Raw genomic sequence first — 24,869 nt, 5'->3', positions numbered from 1 at the left:
GATACACATTAATTAGTAAAGGGATAAAAGGTTACAGACAGAGGGCAGGAGAATGGGATTGAGAAATCAGTGATAATCGAATTGTAAAGGATATTTGATGGGCTGAGTGGCCTAATTCTACACCTATATATTATGGTCTTATGGTATTGTGGCAGCTCCCAGAATTTCGGGTACACACCTCCAAAGTCTGGCACCAATGGTCACATGTAAACTGGCCAAGGATGGAGTGCAAGATTTTTCAATTGGTGAATCTGCAGCTTGCTGGTGAGATGTTCTCAAAGCAGTCTATAGCACCTGGGTGAAGGCAGTGATATTGGAGAATTCCACTGCCTGAGCTGCTTGAGTGTCCTCATCATGGGGAATCATATAAACTGCTGCAATCTGGAGAAAATGCAATCAGTGACATCCCAGATATATTTGTGGATCAAGGTTTGGGGAAGATGCCACTCAGGACCCCAGTTGTTCTCTGAAAGTGCTGCTGTCATAAACATTTCGGGCCGATATCATCTTAACAACACAGGGATAGCTACCCATTCCTTCTGTGCGCAAGTCCTGCTCCAACAGGTTACGCTGTTGTAATTATGGCTTCTGCCATTCTTTGCCTCCACCTTTTCTGGGTTTCTGACAGCTGTAGATGATAACATTGAGGTTGGTAGATTCAAGGTCTAGTCATTTTCCTCCACGTCCTTCGTGAATCTTCACTGTTGCCTCATCCGCAGGCCATACAGGATCCACAGGAGATTAGTGTCCTTACTGGGATAGGTAGCGGTGTTGTAATCTTCTCATCTTTCACACTGTAGTTACATGTCCAACATACCACAAGAAATCCTCAAAGTGAGAGTTACATGTCTAATGCACGAGACAGTTATCTGTGGGAAATGATGTAAGATTGCGAGAACACTCCCTCCCACAGCTTTCTGACTTTTCCTATGCTCTATGAGTCCCCACACTTCTGTTTTGATTTGCTCTTTCACTATAATTATTCCATCAGCAACCCAGTCCAATAAACTTCAAACCCAAACTTGAGCTTCCCACTTTTGCCAGGACTACATGAACCAGCTATGAGTAAGCCCTCTGCTGAAACTCTCAGGGCTGACCATGGCATAATCTATAGACTGATGTGATAGGACAGTCCTGACCTAGAATTGCCCTGCCCCTAGAAGGATGTCTCCATTGCACCTTGACTGATATACTTTGATCAACAAACTTTTCCACTTATAGGATTGACCACAGCGCAATTTTCTAGTCTCTGCATTGACACTTCTCTGTGGTCTCTGGTTTAACCAAGATCTGTCTGTCTGACTGTAGTCGCATTCCCTGACTAACCATAGTTCCCCTGCACTCTACTAAGGGCAGGTCCCCTTTCAGAAATGGCCATTTGCTGGAAGCACATGCAAAGAATTTGCCATGTAAGCTGTTAGAACCTGCCACAGATGTGGCATTGACTTAGCATGGTTTTCTACACTACATGTCTGCTCACTTGACTGTTCAATGATTTGAAGGTTACTTGATTATGAGTGACACTGTGGCTTAGTGGTTAGCACTGCTGCCTCACAGTGCCAGGGGCCTGGCTTCGATTCCATCTGCGGGTGACTGTCCGTGTGGAGTTTGCACATTCTCCCTGTGTTGCGTGGATTTCCTCCGGGTGCTCCGGTTTTCTCCCTTAGGTGAATTGGCCATGCTAAATTGCCCATCGTATTCAATGTGTAAGTTAGGAGCATTCGTCAGGGGAAGTGTAGAGTAATAGGGTAGGGGAACGGGTCTGAGTGGGAGACTCTTCGGGGAGTTAGGCCAAATAGCCTGTTTCCACACTGTAGGGATTCTATGATTCTATGAAGCAATAAAGACTGGCAGCCTCCAAGTCAACACAAAGTGAGTGACCACTAAGAAAGTAAGATAAGGAGCAATGAGACATATCCTTATGGGTGCATGAGATGCATGTATCCCTGTGCGCAAATATACTTAGCAGAAGCATGCAAGTCATAAGTGTCCCTGAGCTGCAAAGTGAACTCTTGAAGAGCTGAAGTGGTGTTGTGTGAACTAGTCTGAAAGCAGCCACAATAATGTAATGAGGCTGGTAGATTAGTAATGTCCACTTGAGCTGCTGGATGAATATCCAGTGAAGCTGTGACCATCAGGTAACCACTCTGACTTTCACAATGGGAATTGGTGTTGTCAAGTTTCTCAGGAAAGGAGAGGAGAATTGGGAGCTGTAAAGAAATGAGGCAAGATTAGCTATTGATGAGATTCAAATGCATGGAAATAAGGTGGATATTACTTATTGTGTGACTTAGAACTCACCATTCAAATCATAAGGGGAAAAGAGGAAAAGGAATCTCAGCATTAGATGTCTGATATTTTCATTTTTGTCCTGTTTACCTACCTTTCACCTATTACCCATGCTAGACAAGGCAGCAGAAAATTTGACCCTCTGTGTGAATTTTACAAGCTCACTCTCTGGACGCCGATTCCTACCAACCAGGGGCACATATTAGTTTTCAGAATACATAGCATTGAAACAAATTAACAGTGAAATATTTAATTCAACACAAACAAGTTTGTATTCGTGTACTTAAATTCCTGATATGCTATCAGAAGCTGAGGCTCTAGCTGTAATGCACATTTGCAAGGTCACCCCTTTAATTTGCTCCCTAAAATGTACATTCCTATTAAAAAAAAATCTAACTTTCACCCAAGAAAGTAAAGAAAAATGTTTCTCCACAGTAAGGTGTTCTATATCAGAAGTCATTTAACATGCCTTCTCCAACATTACTGATCATCCAACCAGTACTGTATTTAGTTCATTGCAACAGTGATTAAAGAATAGAGAAGGATTATTGGTTAATCAAAACCATGAAAGCTAATGGAGAATACATGAAAAATTAATCTGAACTGGGTTTAGGATAATATGAAGAGATTAATTTAAACAGACAGCATATTGCTATTAAACATCATATTAGTATTCGCATTTACACATTATGTAAAGCAATAATGAACGAGAACGTGGGCTGAAACCAAGATAAATGCACATCTTTGAGTTCACTGTAGGTTTTACTAATTTCTTGTTTTTTTTATCATAATCCAAACCAAATTATATATTCAGGATGAGATCTAACTCCAGTCTTTGCCATTTTGAGTCCTTGGCATCGAAATCTGTTTACTCTGGACTTAGGGCATAAATGAAATAGCAACTAAAGAATGTTACACTGAAATTGATGAGCAAGACGGTCACATGAAATTGGTCCTCTGTCAGAATGTGACCTGTTTTCTGGGAATGCCAGTCTTTCCTCAAGGCAATGTGTCAATCATAAAGAACATAAAAGGTTAGTATGCAGGTAGTAAATAATTAAGAAAGCTAATAGAATGTTATCATTTATTGCAAATGGGAATTGAATACAAAATTAGGGAGGTGCTGCTTCAATTGTGCAGGGAATTGCTAAGACACAATGTGGAGTGGTCTGCTTTTTTAAGCAAAGATATAAATGTTTGGAAGCAATTCAGAAGGTTTACTGGACCAATTTCTTTGGTATGTGGTCTCAGGAGAAAAGGATGGTCAGATTTGTCTGGTGTCTGATGAAGTTTAGAAGAACAAGAGATAACTTGCTTGAAACATGAACGATCCTCTGGAATCTTGACAGCATGATGTGAAAAGGACGTTTCCTTTTGTGGGAGAGTTTGGAACATGCAGGTGTCTGTTTAAAAATAAAGGTCATCCATTTAAAACCCATTTATAAGAGAGAAGCAGATTTTTTTTCTTCTCAGAGAGTACCATGAGTCTTTTGGAATTTTACTTCACAAAAGGTGGCAGAAGCAGAGTCATTTACTATTTTTAAGGCAGGGATAGATAGACTCTCAATGAGCAAAGGGATGAAAAGTTCTCAGAGCTGGACAGGAATGTGAAGCTACCAGATCAGCCATGATCTTATTGAATGGTGGAGCAAGCTTGAGGGTCTGGTGGCCTACTCTTGCTCCTAATTTGTTTTGATCATATATAAAAGCTGATGAGAATACTATCAGCTGGGTTATTTGAAAAAGGAAGGTGAGGAGGAAATTAAAGGGTGAACAGTGAGGTATAATGTTTAAGTGACACCAGGGGATGAACGTACTTTCTGATTCCACATTGAGATAACTGAATTGTATCTGTTACTTTGCTGATATCTTCCAGTGACCCCTTTAAAATGTATTGATTGGGCTCCTGTTTGCTTGAGAAAACTGCTGTCAATTTCACCAGCTTCCTCAGCTCCCCTATCTCCATCTTTTCCCAGGTTCAACCCTCCAACTCGGCACTGCCCCTTTGAACTATCCTATCGATCCATCTTCCTTCCCATCTATCACTATCACCCCCCAACCTCATATACCTATCACATTCCTAGCTACCTGCCCCCAGCCCCACCCCCCTCCCATTATCTCTCAAACCTCTTGGGCCCCGGCCACATTCCTGAGTAAGAGCTTTTGCTCGAAATGTCGACTTTTCTGCTCCTTAGATACTGCCTGACCAGCTGTGCTTTTCCAGCGCCCCACTTTCTGACCCACATTGCCTATTACATTCAGTCATGATCCAATATTGAAAGAGGACCTGAAAAAGACTTTTTGTCAATTCTATGCCTCAATCACTGTAGAAAATAGGCCAGTGTCTTTTTCTGGTTGGTATCTCTGGACAAACATAGTATGTTGTAACTAATGAGACTGGTAACATAAATTCAGTATGGAATGAGAATGTGCATTATACATATTATAGTCAACAATTTAAAAATCTTTATTTACTACTGTTCTTTATTTCAATATGGAAAATGATTTAGGAATTTTAACATTGTGCACATTACAATGGAATCCAAGGATTTCGGTTGCTTTACAGGAATGGAGAGGCGTAGATGCATATACTTTTACAGCCGACAGGGATTTCCCACTAAGTGCCACTTTGATGTTTTACAGGGATTGCCAGTTGCTGCCTGAATTTGCCAGTTGGATCAGATGGAGGTTTGAAGGCCATTTTAACATTTTGTAGGACTCTGGGCCTTTGTGTGTCATAGTCTCTGCTTTATGGTTCAAGGGGTCTGATGACGCAGATAACAAAGATGCAGCCATTTCCTCAGGTTCCTCTTGGAGGATTAATTCAGAAGTCAGAATTTAGAGATGTCACAGGTCCTATTTTAACACAAAGCGGTGTGAAAATTAGGGATTCCATGACCCAGGCATGGAACACAAAATAAAGCCATGTGACTGGATGATTGGGGGAGTGCAAATTGATGATACAGTTGAAAATGGTTAATTTAAAAGCTGGAGTTGAAAACAATAATAAACATATACAAGATTGTTGAAGCTATTTCTGTTATATTGAAATAATTTAAATTCAGAATTGACCACAAAGTGCATACAGACATTGTTAACAGTTTGGGTAAAACTGATTCTTGTGCATCCACACAACTAGGATCATTGGGAGCAGAAATGAGAATGCTCATGAGAGGTATGTCATTTAGTTGAAGATTGTACCTGTGGTTGCCCATTTAAGACAGATGTGATAACGTCTTTTTCATTGAGGATCCTGTGCCTGTGAACTTCTTCTTTGAAAGGTAATAGAAATAGTCTTTGAATATTTTTAAACAGAATTAGACAGATTCTTATAAACAAGGGTGTGAATGTTATTGCATTGATGATCAGATTAGCCACGCCTTATTTAATGGCACAGTAGGCTCACGGCCTACATCTGCTTCTAATTTATATGTTAGTAGATTGAATGTGATAAGAATTGGTTACTAAATTGTTGAAGGAATGGAGTTGAAATTCTACCAAATTAAGGTCAGAGGTTTGAAGGACAATGTAGCTGAAATTGTTGCTGAGTTAATAAGTCTAAGTGATCTATCTTTGTTGTGTTTAAAGACCATGTCTTTCAGTTTATCCTTTATTTTTAAAGGCAGACTGGAATAAAAAAAGATATATTTTAAAACCAAGGATTGCTGTATGTTTTAAAAGTTGAGTAACTTGACACTCATTGTAAACACTGTTTACATAACTGCTTGTTCGAGCAGTGGTTGCAGACAAGCTGGTGTCAAGGAATTGTGGTTAGTAGAAGTAGTTGATTGGTTTTTGGTCTAGTGACCAATTGTCAATGACAAAAGGCCTTCTACATGCCAACAACTATGTGATTGGTTCTCAGGTAGCTGAACACCTTAAATCCATGAACAAGGTAGGAGAACAATATCAAATGTACACCAGTTCAGGAGTTTTCTTTGTTCTCAGCTGTAAAAGTCCATTAAGCCTGAAGAAAACCAGCTTAATCTTTCTTTCAACAGTTGCTGAAAGCTGTGAAAGCATCCAGAGAAGGAAAACCAAGAATCAGCATTCTGACCAATACAAGAACCATTTCAGTAAATCCTACAATTAGAGACAACAGAACTGCTTTCCAGTTTTCCTTCCATTCATAGCATCCATTTTTTTCCCTGTCTGTGGCTACTTGTATGTGTGTAAGGGTGAATTATTTAAGGGAATTAAAGTTTTAATTAGAAGAGTTATATGCCAGTGGTCCTTTAACTGTAGCTAGAAACTAATTACTTGTAATAAATATTTTTTTTTAGTTGAGTACAGGAACCTGGTCTGTACTTTTTGTCAACCTGCGTTTAAAAGTTAGGTAAATTGGGGAACTCTGCATACTTTTAAAATCTTTAACTTTTGTGGTGACTGAGAATAGCTTTGTTTCTGGTATACTATACTGGTCTCTGCTATGTAATGAGTCATTTATAATTTGTATGGACAGTAATTTGCCTAATAATTTACACTAATTTTGGTTTGATTATTACAGTAAACGTTATGAGAGGAAGTGAGGACTGCAGATGCTGAAGAGTAAGAGTCGAAAAGTGTGGCACTGGAAAAGCACAGCAGGTCAGGTAGCATCCAATGAGAAGGAGAGTCTATGTTTCTTGCATAAGCCCTTCATCAGGAATGTTGATGAAGGGTTTATGCCCAAAACCTCGACACTCCTGCTCCTCAGATGGTGCCTGACTTGCTGTGCTTTTCCAGCACCACACTTTGACTTGAAAGTAAAAAGTTGTAACAAGGTGAAGTCTTATGGTTGTTTCTTTCATGGGATCATTTGGTAAATTCAGTTCTTTTGGTTTGTTGATCTCCATGGGGATCACAACAATATAAAATGTTTTTGTGACTTTCATTTCATGTTTCAAAATTGCTGCACAATTTTTGAAAATATTTAACACTATATATTTTATAGTTTTTTCTTTATTCTTCTTATGTACTTGTTCCCTAATAAACCTACTGAAATTTGCTAATGCTTTATCATGGTCAGTCAGCAGCAGCTTTATTTCCACCTTCACTCCCCATCCTATTTTGTTCAAGTTTGGTTCTAGCTTCCCAACTGAAGTAAGGAAATTAAAATGACATAGAGTCATAGTCATAGAGCTGTACAGCATGGAAACAGACCCTTCGGTCCAACCTGTCCACGCCGACCAGATATCCCAACCTAATCTAGTTCCACCTGCCAGCACCCAGCCCATATCCCTCCAAACCCTTCCTATTCATATACCCATCCAAATGCCTCTTAAATGTTGCAATTGTACCAGCCTCCACCACATCCTCTGGCAGCTCATTCCATACACGTACCACCCTCTGCGTGAAAAAGTTGCCCCTTAGGTCTCTTTTATATCTTTCCCCTCTCACCCTAAAACTATGCCCTCTAGTTCTGGACTCCCCGACCCCAGGGAAAAGACTTTGCCTATTTATCCTGTCCATGCCCCTCATAATTTTGTAAACCTCTATAAGGTCACCCCTCAGCCTCCGACCCTCCAGGGAAAACAGCCCCAGCCTGTTCAGCCTCTCCCTGTAGCTCAGATCCTCCAACCCTGGCAACAATATTACAAAGTTTGTAACAAACAACAGTTTTTTTTTTAACCTGTGTGTGTTTGGTATGTCAATTTATATAAAAGCCATTCAATTCAGTTCAGTAATTCAAATCTGTGAACAAAACATTAAACCTTTTTGCACTTGTAAGCTTGGGAATGAAATGTTTAGCTATTGGTTTATAGTGTTCGCAACGCTTTCTAACCTAGGGTCTGAGCAGTGATCAATTTCATTGAAAGCATTTTATTGTAGTTTTATTAGCACTAATTCCCTTCCTAGCAAAATATTATGATTAGCAAATATAAAGATCTATATTAGTCAAAGAGCATAGATAGAAAAAAAGACATAAAAAAGTTAAAGTAAAATGGAAAAGGGACACTTTGACAGATTCCAGAAGCAAAATTCATTTCATAATCTGGAAGATTTGGAAACAATAAAGGAATTTTACAAAAGACAAAAGGTCATAAGACAAAAAAGGCAATATTAAGTTGGATCCTTAAGTATTTTATAAATGTGTATGTAAATGTAGTTAAGCCTATTAAGGAGTCAAAAGGAAAACTTTATATTAAAAGTGGAGAGGGCAGTTATAGTTGGGATAATAATAGATAGGGAGAATTATCTAAAATGCTTAACTTCTACTGGAAATTGGCAAGTAACCGAGTTCAGATAGAATGCATCTAAAGTTGCTGAAGTAAACAAAAGTAGAGATGGCAGAGGTATTGATCACAATTTTTCAAACATTGTTAGATGTAGAAGTGATGGAAAAACTGGGAGAGTTGATATTACATCATTGCTCTACAAAAGGAGAAGGGAGAAGGGATATATTGGGAAACTAAGGCCAGTCAGCCTAACGTTGACGGTGAGGAAATTATTAGAAAGCATTAACTGAAATAAAATAAACTTACATTTGGAAAAACTAGCATGAAACTTTTAAAGTTAAATAATCTCTGACTGACATGTTTGAACTCTTTGATGACATAACAGAGAATGTTGATCTATGACTTGGAGGTGCCGTTGTTGGACTGGGGTGGACAAAGTTAAAACTCGCACAACACCAAGTTATAGTTCAACAGGTTTATTTGGAAGCACTAGCTCTCGGAGCACCATTCCTTCATCTAGGCAGGATAGAAATTATTGTATATGTGGGTTTTCATTAGGCATTTGACAAATGCCACATTGAAGGTTGAAGGGGATTGAAGCTGAAAATGTGTTGCTGGAAAAGCACAGCAGGTCAGGCAGCATCCGAGGAGCAGGAGAATCGACGTTTCCGGCATGAGCCCTTCTTCAGGAATCAGAAGGGGATTGAAGCCCAGGCAACTCAAGAGGAAGTAATGGTTTGGATACAAAATTAGCTCAGTGACAGGGAGCAAAGTGTGATAGTGGTGCTGGATGAATGGTTTTCCAATTAAGAGGTAGTTTGGTGTGGTGTTTCCCAAGGATCAGTTTTGAGTCCATTGACCTTTTGAAGGTTTATAAATGACCTAGACTTGGGTATAATACAATGCATTATAAAATTTGCAGATGTTGTGAAACTTTTCTACTTAGTATGTAGCCATGATAATAATTATAGGTTTCAAGGCGATATAGAGAAGATAGTGAAATGGTCAAAACCGTGGTGATTTGAATTGAGTGCAGAGAAGTGTGAAGTGAAGTTTGGAAGATGTAACTTGAAAAGGAATGTACCCCATAAATGGCACAAATTGAAAGTTCTTAATGATCAGGGATATCTTGGCGGTCATATGCACAAATCCTTAAAGGTAATAGGACAAGAAAATATGGTTTTAAAAGAATCATTGGGATTTATAAATAGAGAAATAGAATATAAAAGAAATTGTACTAGATCTTTATAATTCATTAATTGCACCTCGGCTAATGTAATGTGGTCAGTTTGAGAACCACATTTCAGGAAAGATGACAAGACCTCTGAATGAGTACAATGGAGTCTTTCCAAGATGTTTCCAGTGATGAGAAATTTTAATTATAAGAAAATCGTTGGAAACATTATGACTGTTGTCCTCTGTTTTGATTGAGCATATAGTGACAACACATCCATCTGTTGAGTGGATTAGTAGCTAAAGTCATTTGGTTGGTATTTAAAGAGGTGACGGAGATCTCATAGTTAGCTAAACAGGTGGCGAGAGAGCCCCATATTGCCTGAAATGGGATGCTTGGGTTATACTAAAGAACCAAGGACCAGGGCAACAAAGTGTCAATACGAATCTAAAGGCACATAGCAACAGCCATCAGACAGTGTTAAAGGTCTTTATTCAGTCTCCACTATCTTCTTTTGAGGAAGACTCATCACTTTTAGTACCACTCAGACACTTAACTGGACAGTGACTACCTTTTGCAGTGCACCAGGGAAACAGTCAGGATGACAGCCATCCAAAATCTATTATCTAGTACTAAATCTTAGGCCATAAGTGAGTGATGGTTGGAAGAAAATACAAAATGGGTTTACAAGGGAGTGGTAGGAGGATGTTTGACAGCAAGAACAGCTCTTAGTGGGCACCTCCTTATTTTCTAATGCCTGATCTCTTGATCATTCACTGAGTTCCTTTGAACAAGTAACTCTTTGGGAACACAGTAGTAATTATTCTCACAGACTTGCCCATTATCCCCTTGATTGGAAAGCCCTTGCCTTCCAGTACGTTAACTGTACTGGGCAATGTGATGAGGCCTTTAAGTGGCGTTATTCGTCCACAAGGATCTGAATTGATGAAAGGACAGCTAGGCCATCTGGCCTTCCCAACACAGACTTAGTTGGGGTGAAGGCAAAAGCCAACAGAGCAAGACACTAAATTTAACCCATGGATTGAACATTGTAGGCTAAAGGTCCAGAGGGAAGATGAGAATCATTTTTCACTGAGAGTTGTAAGAGTTTGGAATGCTGTAATTCCAAAATTGGTGTAAGTTAATTCCATGAATAATTTTGAAATAGGTTTGAACAGACAGTTGATCTTATGAAATTTACAGATTTAGGAACAGAAGGTCAGGCATGGAATTAAGCACAACTTCTTTTTGAAAGAGTTAGTGCAAATGCTGTTGGTTGAATGGTTTCTATATTTCTATGAAAATGACCAATGTGTTGTAAGTTGTGGTATGGAAGGCAATCTGACTTTGCCCTCTGATCCCCCTAGATTAGTGCATCCTATTGACTCATCATGATAAAGCATTAATGGTGACTCTGAAAATTATTGCTTAGTGATGAGAGACACATTGAACAACAATTAGGATGTAAATTATAAAGGGTTAACAATGTCTGAGTCCAATTTTTCATTCTGCAATATGCTGGGAAGCATTTATAACTCAAAATGATATTGATTAACAGTTTCAAAATCAAACTGCTTTTTCCAGCTCTGGACACTTTTGAATTCTCATCTATCAACAAAATGTTATCAACTTTCAATGTTCTTTGTAACTGTATATCAAAAGGTATTACTTTTATAAATAATTTACAATAGAGAAGCTGGCAGCACTTACACAGACGTGCAGGTTTCTCAGTCATCAATAATGTGTCAAAAAACATGACAATAAAACATTTACCTTATCCTGTACCTGTCAGGGTCCCTTCCGCGATACTGCTGAAGTATTGCAACTGCGCTACAAGCCTTTGGAGCCAACCTTGCGGGTGGCAACATCAATCATGTCAGAGAAGGAGGCCAGAGAGGAAATGAAAAGAGAAGAATGGAGAAATCGTATACATGATGATATGTAAGTCATTATCTTTAACACCTCTTGTATACAATTGTATGCAGTATATAGTTGTTGCTCTTCTTGAGCATTAATTGTAGTGTTATTATCAGTTCAGTAAAGTAATAATATAATGTCACATTTAAGTTTAAAAATAAAATACTTCAATTTTATGCAAATTATTACGTACAGTGGAAAATGAGAGTTAACAGTTCTACCAGGGCCACTTTGGAGTATATTCTGGATGTAGCACATGATGCATGTATCTAAAGACGGAATCATTTGTTATGATTGTAAATGCCAGTTGTAGCCACAGAGGCAACTTGGTGATGGACGTGCATTAATTTGGGCCTATGGGAATGTTGGCTAATGACCTAAGGCATTTTCATGGAGGAAGGAATCAGAGAGACTGGTTTCTTAAAGACACACTAGTTGACTACTGCTAGATCTGCTAATCATGAAGGAAGTAAATCCAAATATCTTTTTACTTGTGTCCTATAGTAGCAAATTGTTCTGGTGCACTCTATACAGGTTTTGAAGGTTGTCTCACTAGGTTGGACTTGTTTACTGCTGGTAAATATACATAATGGAGTCAGATTTTAAGGGTACAATATAGTTACCAGGCAAGTGAAGTACATACAGCCCACTAATGTCATCAGGACAGAAATATGACTGGACTTTAGAACTCCAAAATATGCCATTCTTTCTGAACCCAGCACATAATCATGAGAGTCGAGAGTGTGTTGCTAGGAAAGCACAGCAGGTCAGGCAGCGTCTGAGGAGCAGGAGAATCGACGTTTTGGGCATAAGCCCTCCATCATCCTGAATGTCCAAAATGTCAATTCTTCTGCTCCTCGGATGCTGCCTGACCTGCTATGCTTTCCCAGCAACACACTCTCAACTCTGATAAAGCTCTAGCATCTGCAGTCCTCACTTTCTCACACTAAAATTATGAGATAAGTTCTACTGTTTATACTTCTATCAGGAAAACCATTTATATGAACAATGCATTGCAAGAGATCAGGCTATACCAGTCTACTTGTTGGTATGCATATATATCATATGCATAGTAAATAATATCTTCTAAACAATGCAAGGGAAACATCCTTTTCCTAACTGAGCTGATGACTATTGTGGTGTATGTAAACCACAATTTGCCCTAGTCTAGTCTACTATGTGCAAACTTCAATTAGCACTTTTCTTTGAGGGCTGTATTTAAAAAAATACTTCTGCAATACTCTGGACCATCCAATGTTCATGAATCTAAAGTTGGGACTAATAATAGTTTATTCTCTTTGGATATGAAACTTGTCAGATTTACACATTTATTATGCTTTATTATGCAGCTTATAACTGCTTTGTTATGGCAGTTGCTTTATGCAGATACTTGCAAAACAACAAAAAGCTGATAGCTGTATCTGTAGAAAACTGATGACATAACTAAATATAGATCTTACTACTTGAGCTGAAAATAGGAAATCCAACCCAGATCAGCCGAAATATTGCCCACTTACCTTTTGAGGCATTTTCTGGGTGAAGATCCGAGACAGTCGAAGCAATTCTGTCCACTCCAGCAACCCTTGTAGGTTCATGGGGGTATCTGGTAAACGAGGGGTAGAAGTGAGTGAGCAATAATATGGCAGGTGGATATGGAGGAGGGATAGCTAGTAGTTGGATGATGGGGTACAACTGACAGATTGGTAAGGCTAGATGGAGGGATTAATGTGGAGTGTTTGGTGGGGGTAAGTAGGAAGCCATTCTGTGTAGGAAGTTGGGTTATTGCAGTGAAGTGGAGAGTAGGGGGAAGGTGTGGAAGTGGCAAGTTGTCAGTGTGTTTTTGGAGTGAGAGTCAATGGACAGGTCAGGGCTCAGATTGGGGTCTGTCTAGGATCTGTGGGAGATCTGGGGTCAGATGGGTGGGCCGTGCCGAGTGTTCATGGAATGAGGGTCAGATGTTTCTGGGATCATAATAAGGATCTTAGCTGTGAGTTACCGGGGGAAAAGGTTGAGTGTCATGAGTTGGGAAGGTCAGTTTTACAATTAGCAAATTAGAGCTATTCAGGAATGTCACAATCCTCTGAATATGAATCCAGACACATGGGAACACCACTACCTGCAAGTTCACTTCCAAGCAACTCACCAACCTGATCTGAAAATATATCACTGTTCCTAGGTTGAAATCCTATAACTCCCTACCTAATGGCATTGTGTGTCTACCTACTGCAAATGGACTGCAGTAGTTCAAGAAGGCAGTCACTACCTTCTCAAAGGCATCTAGGGACAGGTGATAAGTGCTGGCCAGCCAGCGATGCCCATGTCCCACAAGAAAATAAAAAAATTCTCAGCGTTGTGGCTTTTGTCAGTGTGTTCCAGAGACTAGGTAATTGCCCATTGGGAGTTTCTTTTTCCTGGGGAATTTCTGCAGAATCATCTGTGTCAGGACTTCTGCATGATGCTAACATACAACTCTATGCTTCAGCATTATCATCTCCCTATTGGAGGTTCTGAACCATTTTTTTTGCTGTGGCTGAGAAAGGTATAACCTATAGTATATTAAATGGTGTTGTTCAACCTCTCCACATCAGGGTCACAATTCAGTCTCTTTTGCTCGCGGAATCAAGAAGATCATTTCAGAAAAAGAAGGATTTCCACAACAGTAAACATGAATTTCAGGAGGAAAAAAACCAATAAATCGATAATTTAATCCAATAGTAGTTAATAAAAATGATGATTCAAAGTACCAAGCAGCGAAACAGTGGGGAGGTAGTTGTGTTGTGATATTGTCACTGGATGTGTAAGCCAGAGACCTAAGCTAATTCTCTGGGGACATGGGTACAAATCCCACTATGGTAGATGGTGACATTTGAGTTTAATAAATTTGAAATTTCAAAATAAACTAGACTAATAATTAACTAATGAAAGTATTTTTGTGTTTTTGTTGGTTAAAGAAACAGAGTTAGAGAGAGAATAAGACAAGGCCCGAATCTTGATCAGCAGGAAAGGGAATGAAGCTGGGGCCAAGCAAAAGAATTGGGTTTAGCTAGCATTGGCCTTGGTGCTGGTGAGGCACATTCCAATCTGGCCTCGGCAGAATTCACACTGAAGTAGAGATCACAATCTGGTTGTCATTCAGCCTGGGTACTCCTTCTCTATCAGCCTCCTTTGTATATGGTTTAATAGAATCGTAGAATCCCTACATTGCAGAAAGAGGCCATTCAGCCCATCAAGACTACACTGACCCTCTGAAGAGCATCCTACCCAGTCCAAGACCCCCCCCCCCCTACTGTAACATCACATTTACCCCGCCACATTTTTGAGCTAGTTTGTTAATGTCTTGCCAAGCAGTGGAAACTATCCACCACTGTTTGCTTAACAACATGATGTATTTCTATCTTAATTTTTGATTTGGAGATTTTTTTTTATAATTCAATCATTTATAATTAGTGAATCTAGCAACCAGGCAAAAGTGAGGACTGCAGATGCTGGAAACCAGTGTTTAGATTAGAGTGGTGCTGGAAAAGCACAGCAGGTCAGGCAGTATCTGAGGAGCAGGAAAATTGACGTTTTGGGCAAAAGCCCTTCATCAGGAATGGAGGCAGGGAGCCTCCAGAGTGGAGAGATAAGTGGTTGGGGGGGTGTGGGTTTGGGGGCTGGGGAGAAGGCAGCAAAGAGTACATTAGCTGAATGGGGGGGGGGGGGAAATGGAGGTGAGAGAACAGATGGGAGGGTGGAGCAGATAGGCAGGAAGGGAGATTGGCAGGTAGGACAGGTCATGAGAACAGTGCTGAGCTGGAAGGTTGGAACTGGGTTAGGTGGGGTGGGGGGGCGGAGAAATGAGGAAACTGGTGAAGTCCACATTGATGCCCTGGGTTTGCAGTGTTCTGAGGCGAAAGATGAGACATTCTTCCACCAGGTGTCGCGTGGTAAGGGAGCGGCGGTGGAGAAGGCCCAGGACCTGCATGTCCTCGGCAGAGTGGCAGGGGAAATTAAAATGTTGGGCCACTTAGTGGTGGGGTTGATTGGTGTGGGTATCCCGGAGATGTTCCCTAAAGCGCTCCAAATGGACCCCACCACCAGAGATATATTTCCCTCCTCACCCCTTTCCGCTTTCCGCAAAGACCGTTCCCTCCGTGACTACCTGGTCAGGTCCGTGCCCCCCAACAACGCACCCTCCGGCCCTGGCACTGCAGGGATTGCAAAACCTGTGCCCACACCTCCTCCTTCACTTCCATCCAAGGCCCCAGAGGAGCCTTTCACATCCATCAAAGTTTCACCTGCACATCCACCAATGTCATTTATTGTATCCATTGCTCCCGATGCAGTCTCCTCTACACTGGGGAGACTGGATGCCTCCTCGCAGAGCGCTTCAGGGAACATCTCCGGGACACCTGCACCAATCAACCCCACCATCCCTTGGCCCGACATTTCAACCCCCCCCCCACTCAGCCAAGGACATGCAGGTCCTGGGCCTCATCCACCGCCATTCCCTCATCACCCGATGCCTGGAGGAAGAACACCTCATCTTCTGCCTCGGAACACTTCAACCACAGAGCATCAATGAGGACTTCACCAGTTTCCTCATTTCCCCTCCCCTCACCTTACCCCAGTTCCAACCTTCCAGCTCAGCACTGTCCTCATGACCTGTCCTACCTGTCAATCTCCCTTCCCACCTATCTGCTCCAGCCTCCCTCTGACCTATCACCTCCACCCCCATTCACCTACTGTACTCTTTGCTACCTTCTCCCCAGCCCCACCCCCCAATTTACCTCTCCACCCTGGAGGCTCCTTGCCTGTATCCTGATGAAGGGTTTTGCCCAAAACATCAATTTTCCTGCTCCTTGGATGCTGCCTGACCTGCTGTGCTTTTCCAGAACCACCCTAATCTAGAATCTAGCAACCAGTCTGTCAGAACCATGGGTCAGTTTTATCTGGATGTAATATTGCAAAGCTTTTTGTTACGGATCCTTGTTTTAACAAAATTGAAAAAGGTTTACAGAACAGATTTTAAAATATATTCAGTCTTCACCATTAGTTGGTACTTGAATGGCAATTACATTTTGAAGAGCTCAGGAACTGAAAGACTGAAATAGGATCTTGGAGAATCACTGGGTCAAGTAGCTAAAAGTAATTACCGAGTAGGGTTACTGTTTGTTTACCAAAGAAAAGAGAAGGCATGAAACAAGATCCCAAAAAAGAGATAGGGATAAAGCAGAACTAACATGTTCAACTAGTAAGTACAATGCAAAAGCAATGGAATTTTAGTCAGTCCCCTAGAAGTGGAGGAAAGTGAATGATGAAGAAGCTAAAGAGTAATATTAAGAATGAAAAGACTGTCATGAATAGGAAGAAGAGAGAACAATGCAAAGTCAAGGTCTGTTTGAAGGAAAAATTAATATCTTAAAGTTTATTTGCACACAAAAACAGGTGTGCATGGGGACAGAGCACTCTCTGACGTGTTAATATTATCCTGAACTATCAAGTGGACATCTGTAATGTGGAAATATGACCGAAAACTGCATTTTTTATGGCATTCTGTGTACTGTATATTGTGCAAGAAAATACTATTTTGGATTAGGTATATTTATGTCATTGGTCACAAGTGGAATAGACTCCCTGAAATACTATGCTAAACCATCCTTTATGGTTTTTACAGTTCTTCAAAATCTTGCTTTTGTAAAAGGCTGTCTAGGCTTTGTTATTTAGTGAACTAAGGCCACAGCGCTGCATGTCCTTGTGAAGCCATATCATAGCAATTAAGTTGTGAAGTACTCAAAATAAGCAGAGGTGTAAGGATTAATTCTCAATGCTTTTTCTATCAGCTCAAAGTGCTCTCTGCTTCACTTGATTTTTATTTTGACCCACGACGTTTAAATCGTGTAGCTATTTATTTCTTAGAGATATTTAACAAGAGATGCACTAATCTACCAGGTCATAAATAGGGTTTGAACACTAAAGTATAAATTCATTAATCTGCATTCTGTTCGAGTAGAGTTCCTTACCCAGAATATGAGATTAGTGAATTTACCCTATGGAGTTTAACTATGTGATTTATAACGCTTTAACAAAAATGTCATTTGTGAATAAGGATGATTTATATACATATATATAGTTTGAAATACTGAGTAACTTTTATTTAATATTGTTCTATGTTATTTTACACTTGCTTTGTTCCATCCAGCATTTACAGTATTAAGGATTGGGAGGAAAAAATAGGACTTAATTGGTTTCACATTACTGTACATTTAGCAATGATCCCAGGTTTCTTTGTAATTGTTACACACTTAGAGTGAACTAACTTATCCTTTTATCTTTACTATTTTAATGAACATAATATACAGCTACACTTGTACTCAATATTTGAATTTCACTGTCAGTTGCCCTTTTTTTATGCTTTAGTAGAAAGCCAGTTATCTTTATTTCCAATTAAATAGGCTGGAGTAATATCAGTTTGAGTAGAAATGGTTTCTGCGTATTCATTTGTGCTTTCTTTTTGTAAGGTTTTCTTTACACTGTTTTGTCAAAACAGATCTGGGCAAAGGTCCAAAATGAAAAATCCATTCCAAAGAACTAATGATTTTGGTATTATTTATGTGACTGATGAAAATTAATTTTATATGAGAGCTTTACTCATTTCAAGATAATTTTTGTAGATGTCAAGCAGAAAATCCACACTCAATAGATAAATCATATCTGGTGGCAAAATACAAAGAATTTTAATACTGCCATTTAAAACATTTCCAAAAGTTTCGAATGGTTTCTAATGGAAAGCTTGATTTGAATACAAGCCACTTAAGAAATTTAAAATATCCTCTTTTGTGAAATAATTTACTTTAAAAATTTTGACGGCAAAGTTATTTTACTTTTGAACTATAACTTGCCATCATTAATGGATCTCTGCACTGTAAAGTATAGTTTGTCTTTTTTCCTTCCTATTTTAAAATGTTGTGAATTGAGACTGTGATTATAGATACTAAATCTATACACAACTTAATGTCCAAAATAAGTATTCCAGTTTTTATAATAACAGCAGCACTTTAAATCTGATTCATTTCTTATATTTCATAAGTCTTGGATAAATTACTAATGAGCTGAGGAGCAGGATATCTTTCTTAAAGGAATTAATGAAGTTGAATCACATGTATTGCCTTAGATATAGAGACAGCAATATGCAATATCAATATTGTTTTACTCTCCTACCATACTATTATCACTAATTTCAATGTTTCTATTCATTGTAGGTTGTATGATTTTATTGTCAACTTATTAAGGAACTGTGATACATTTTGAGTTGGCTATGGCCTGTCTCTTTATTTAAAACTGATAACCACTGGTTACTCATATTTAGATGTTAGTTATTTCCCTTTGTAAGAACACTCCCATACTGATTGAAAAAAAAATTAGCATTCTTGCTTTTGAATTCTGTGAATGTACAAGTATTTTATGCAGAGTTTATTAAAAATTATTAGAAGAGCAGCTTTGATATTTCTTTCATGAAAGTGTCCATAAAATTCACTGTGTATGAATATCCCAGATGTGCTTTAGTATAATGCATTGAAGAAAAGTTATTGAATAGGCGTGACTATGATTGTTGGCAAATTGACAGTTGCTTATGCAGTGGATCACAGACTTAAATGACAGACGTTTGCATCTAATTATATTTTGTGGATGTTTCATATGCCGATATATGTTGAAATTATCTTAAATGCAGCAGCAATTCCAACAGGCATATCTATTCTTAGCTCTAATGATGGAGTTGTGACTCTGATGGATTAAGAGCTGTCCTATATTTTATGCTTGGATCAGCAGTATTGAAGGCAAGATGTAGAAACAAATGCTTAAGCATTATGAAGAAAACTAAAGTTCTTTTTTAGCATTAGTTTATTATTCATTATCTCCTGCTATTTCCTATTCTCTTATGTATCTTAAAATGTTATCAGTTAAGTGAAGGAAGGAGTAATCAACAGTGTTATCAAGCAAAACCTGCTTAGCAATAATCCGCACACTGACACTAGGTTTGGGTTCTGCCAGGACCATTCAGCTCCTGACCTCATTGTAGCCTTGATTCAAACATGGACAAAAGACTCCTGAGATGAGGTCAGAGTAACTGCCCTTGACATCAAGGCCACATTTAACTGAGTGTAGTATCAAGGAGCTCTAGCGAAACTATGGTGGATGGGAATTAGAGGCAAACTATCCACCTGATCATGTCTTATCTAGCACAAAGGAAAATGGTTGAAGTTGGAGATCATGGATCCAAACTCCAGGGCATCATTGCAGGAGCTGTCAGGGTGGTATGCAAGCCCAATCATCTTTAGCAGCTACAATAATGATCTTTCCATTATAAGATTAGAATTGAGGAAATGCACCGATTATGCAATGTTAAGCAACTCCTTAGAATTTGTCTGTGTCCAAATGCAGCAAAACCTGGACAATAGCGAGACTTGAGTTAACAAAGGGCAACTGAGCCACACAAGTGCCAGCGATAACCACCTCCAACAGGAGAGAATTGAAGCATCTCCCCTATACATTCAATGATATTATAATTACTGAATACCTTACCATAAATATTCTAGGAGTTACAATTGACCAGAATCTGAACTGCAGTCGTCATAAAAATATAACAGCTACAAGATCAAGTTCGAGGCTAGGAATCCTGCAGTGAGTAACTCAACTTCTGACTCCTCAAAGCCAGCCATTTCAAACCCACAAACATTACCATCTAGGATGACAAGGGCAGCAGTTACATGGAAACACCACTACCTGTAAACTTCCCTCCAAACCATTCAGTACTTTGACATGGAAATATATCACGGTTCCTTCACTGTCATTGGATCAAAATCCTTGAACTCCCTCTGCAACAGCATGGTGGGTGCACTTGCACCAGATGGACTGCAGTTGTTCAAGAAGGGAGCTCACTGCCACCTTCTCAAGGGCAACTGGGAATGGTCAATAAATGCTGGATTAGCCAGCCACACCCTGAATGAACTTTTAAAAATTATCCTAACTGTTTAAGTTACCATTGAGAGCATATGCAATAAATCAAATAGAACCAACATGTATATATCCAATGTATCTTTTCATTGTGAATAATGATTCTGAAGAAGAGTCACACTGGATTCAAAACATTAACTCTGTATCTAACTCTATAAGTATTGCCAGACCTGTTGAGCTTCTCCAGCATTCCCTCTGTTTATCATTATATACTGTGTTCCCTTCATTATGGCAATTACTGGAGATGGTAGAGATTTGGAATGAAAATAGACAGTGCTAGAAATGCAACAGCTCTGACAGTATCTGTGGAGAAAAAATAAAGCCAATGTTTCAAATCCAAGTTTGGACCTGGGTATACATCAATTTGCTATTATATTCCTTCCACCCCAAAAATCATTTGATGAAATTTGTTCTTTCAATTGAAAAGGAAAAGAACAAGTGGCAAATATATTTGGCTAATTACATGCACTTTATTTACTAAGAACCAATCCACAAGATCATAAAATATAGGAACAGAATGAGTCCACTCTGCTGATCAAGTCTGCTTCACAATTTGATCATGGCTGATGTGGAGTTTTTCAACTCCATTCTGTTGCCTTCTCCCCATAACCTTTGAACCCCTTACTAATCAAGAACCTATCGATGTCTGTCTTAATCGTACTTAGTAATTTGGACTCCACAGCCTTTCTGTGGCAATGAGTTCCACAGATTTACCATCCTCTACCTGAAGAAATTCCTCCTTATCTGAGTTCAGAAGGATTATCCCTTTATTATGTGGTTGTGCTCTTGAGTCCTAGTGTCTTCTACGAGTTGAAACATCTTCTTTGCATCCACTCTATGTACATCTCTTGGTATTCTGTAAGTTTTAGAGAGATCCTCCCTTCTAAACTCCACTGAATACAGACCCAGAGTTCTCAACTGCAGCTTATATGACAAGCTCTTCATCCCCGGGATCATTCTTGTAAACCTCCTCTGGACTGCCTCCAAGGCCAGCACATCCTTCCTCAGATATGGGCCCAAAACTGCTCACAGTATTTCAATATTGCAGTCTGACTAGAACCTCATACAGTATTAGCAGTATGTCCTTGTTCTTGTATTCTAGACTTCTCAAAATGAATGCTAAAATGTCATTTGCCTTCCTAGCTTCCTACTGAACCTGCATGTTCTGAATCCTGAACTAGGACTCCTAATTCCCCTTGAGGTTCAGATTTGCAATGCCTTCCCCAAATAGTAAATAGTCTATTCTGCCAAAGTGCATAACCTCACAATTTGCAACATTGTATTCCATCTGCCACTTCTTTGCCCAATCTCCTAGCCTCTCTAAGTCATTCTGTAGCTTCCCTGCCTCCTCAATATGACCTGTCCCTCCACCTATCTTTGTCTCATCTGAAAACTGAGCAACAATGCCCTCAGTTCCTTTGTCCAAATTGTTAATGTGTGTAACGTGAATAGTTGTGTTCCCAACACTGACCTCTGCAGAGCTTCACCAGTCACCAGCTATCATCCTGAAAAAAAAATCCTTTAACCCCACTCTCTGTCATCTGCCAGTCAACCAATCCTCTATCTGTGCCAGTACCTTGCCAATAATACCATGGACTCATTTTATTTAGCAGTCTCCTATGTGGATTTTGTCAAAGGCTTTTTAGAAATCCAAATAAATCAGGCCACTGACTCTCTTTTTTTAAAATCTTCCTCATTACCTTCTCAAAGAATTCTAACTGATTTGTCAGGCATGACCAACCCTTGATGAAGCTATGCTGACTCAGCACTATTTTACCATGCATTCCAAGTACTCCTGCAATCTCATTCTTCATCATGAATTCTAAAATCTTACTAACAATCGAGGTCAGGCTAACTGGCCTATAATCTTCCATCTTCTGCCTCCCTCTCTTCTTAAATAAGGGTCTGACATTAGCCATATTTTAGTCCTCAGGGATCCTCCCTAACTCCAATATCTGAAAGATCACCATCATTGCCTCCACAATTTTCTCAGCTATCCTCTTCAGACCCTGGGTCATCCAATCCAGGTGAATCGTCCACTTTCAGACCTTTCAGCATCCCTGGCACCTTCTCCTTAGTGATAGCCACTGCACTCACTTCTGCCTCCTAAGTCTCTCAAAGTTCTGATATGTTACTGATGTCTTCCAAAATCTTCCACCTCTGCTTAATTACTCAAAAACTTTGCTTCTACTTGCTTTGCAGGAAGAGATTTCCAAATCCTCATGGCCCTCAGTGAATTTGTTTTTGTCTTCTGTCTGTTTTAAATGGATAACCCCTTATTTTTAAACAGTCATCCTTAATTCTAGATTCTCCCATGAGAGAAAATATACTTTCCACTTCTCCCTTATCAAGAACCCTAATGATCTTATATGTTTTGGTTAAGTTAACAGTAAGGTGACTCATACTGTACACTGTGCTCCACATGTAGTCTCAACAGTGTCTTGTATAGCTGAACAAAGACAAGTGAGACCTTGGTTTAATATTCTGAAACAGATCTCTGACTGTGCAGCAGTGAAGCTTTATTCTTGTTCTCATATCTCTGGAGTGGGACTTGAACCCACAACCTTCTGCCCACAATTTTAATGTGCAGCAGTAACCCCATCCATGAGCCAAAAAGCCAGGGAAACACAACCTTGACCATTTCTGAGAGTCCCTTTGGACTTTACATCTATCAGGCAATTAAGTATCTGAATTAGAGGCTTCCATTCCTTGAAGAGGCAAAATCTACCTCCCCAAGAGCTGCCAATCAACTAGAGGCCTGCAGATCCATTTCTGATAGTGCATCAGGGGTGGTAGCGGTTGCACCCAGTCCAAAGCAGCAATAAGGGCAATTCCATGGAAATATGGTTAGGGGTGGTGCGCTGAGTGAAGTGTCTGGAAGTGGAAGTGCATTTTGTTGCTGTCATCAGGAGAGCCCTATATGATGCCCAGTCAGGTTGACCCCCCCACTGAACCCCAGAAAAGTCAACTAGACATATATAGCTGAACTCCCTCCATGAGGGTGGCCATTTCTCACTTCCCCACTGCTGGTAAATACCAGCAAACTTGGGAGGATGAGCAGTAAGCCAGACTTGGCACTCTTTCTCTATTGTTTGGCCATCCCTTCCTCTCAGCCCACTGTCTGAATCTCTGCAAAATCCCACCCTTTGTATCAGAGGTGGGAGTGCTGCCAACTGAAGCACGACTGACAAGTTGGACATTGCATACAATGTTCTGTGGAATCTTAACAAACTATCGAACTTTTTTTAAAATTTGTAAACCGGGTGAATTGGAATGACTCTAAGTAGATTCTAGTTCAGACTGTCATTTCATGTATAAATCAAAAGATCTAAATCTGATTTGATTTGAGTTCAGACTCAAAGCACAATTTCATAATTGATCATTTTTATTTCTTCACTCATGGGACATGGACATCACTGGTTGGGCAGCATTTATCACCTGTCTCCAGTTGTCCTTGAGAAGGTGATGGTGAACTGCCTTCTTGAAATGCAGAAATCCACATGCTATAGGTTGACCCACAATGCCCTTAGGCAGGAATTTTGATCCAGCGACAGTGAAGGAATAGTGATGCAATTCCAAATTAAGATTGTGAGTGTCTTAGAGGGAACTGTAGGCGGTGGTGTTTCCATATAACTGCTGCCCTGTCTTTCTAGATGGAAGTGGTCATAGGATTGGAAGATGCAGCTACTCTGATGAAGTCCTGCAGAGACATTCTGGAGCTGGGGTGACTGACCTCCACAATATCTTCCTATATGCCAGATATTACTCTGTCCAGCGGAATGAGTTTTGCTAGGGTTCCTTGATGCCACGGTGGTTTAAATCTAAGCCAAATGCTGGGGTTACAAACATTAGAGTTATAATTTGGGATAAATATCTGGTCCACTAGGTTTCTGCCCAAGTTAAGTTTCATTTGTAATCCTAACCTGGTCAGGAGTGAAGATGGATGTTTGCTCAGTCTACAATCTCCTCATGTGTTGGCAGCACTTGGAGATCATTCCACAATCGTTGGGAGTTTCACTCAACTGAACTCAGTTAGGCCCCAGAAGATCCCATTCCTTCTGAAATTTTAATTATGGCCATTCTGAAAGCCTTAAATGCGTATGCACTAAAGATAATTCATCCTGCAGGAGAATTAAAATTAATTAAATATTTTAATCTTTGAACTAATGAGATCTCAGGTTCAATGTTACCTCCCATCTCTTTAAACTTTTGGTGGCAAAGTGGAGAGGGTGTCTCTGTTGTCCACCTTCAGGTACAAGTCACTGCTCCAATACTTAAGTGATCCAACAATTTGGGACAGGGTCAAGAGGAGGACTTTTAGTTTATCTACTATCAGG

General features: G+C 39.7%; 1 protein-coding gene across 1 annotated transcript in view; it reads left to right on the top strand.

Annotated features, from left to right (window-relative positions):
- The window catches only part of spata17 (spermatogenesis associated 17), a 342,383-nt gene that overhangs the window by 119,290 nt on the left and 198,224 nt on the right, over nt 1-24,869 (top strand). The window contains exon 8 of the mRNA XM_072580768.1: nt 11,414-11,562. Coding sequence (XP_072436869.1) covers nt 11,414-11,562 — 149 coding nt within the window. The remainder of the gene's footprint in view (nt 1-11,413; nt 11,563-24,869) is intronic.

Source organism: Chiloscyllium punctatum, chromosome 11 (assembly GCF_047496795.1).
Source record: "Chiloscyllium punctatum isolate Juve2018m chromosome 11, sChiPun1.3, whole genome shotgun sequence".
NCBI classification, from domain to species: Eukaryota; Metazoa; Chordata; class Chondrichthyes; order Orectolobiformes; family Hemiscylliidae; genus Chiloscyllium; species Chiloscyllium punctatum.
This window is presented reverse-complemented; position numbering and strand designations above follow the sequence as displayed.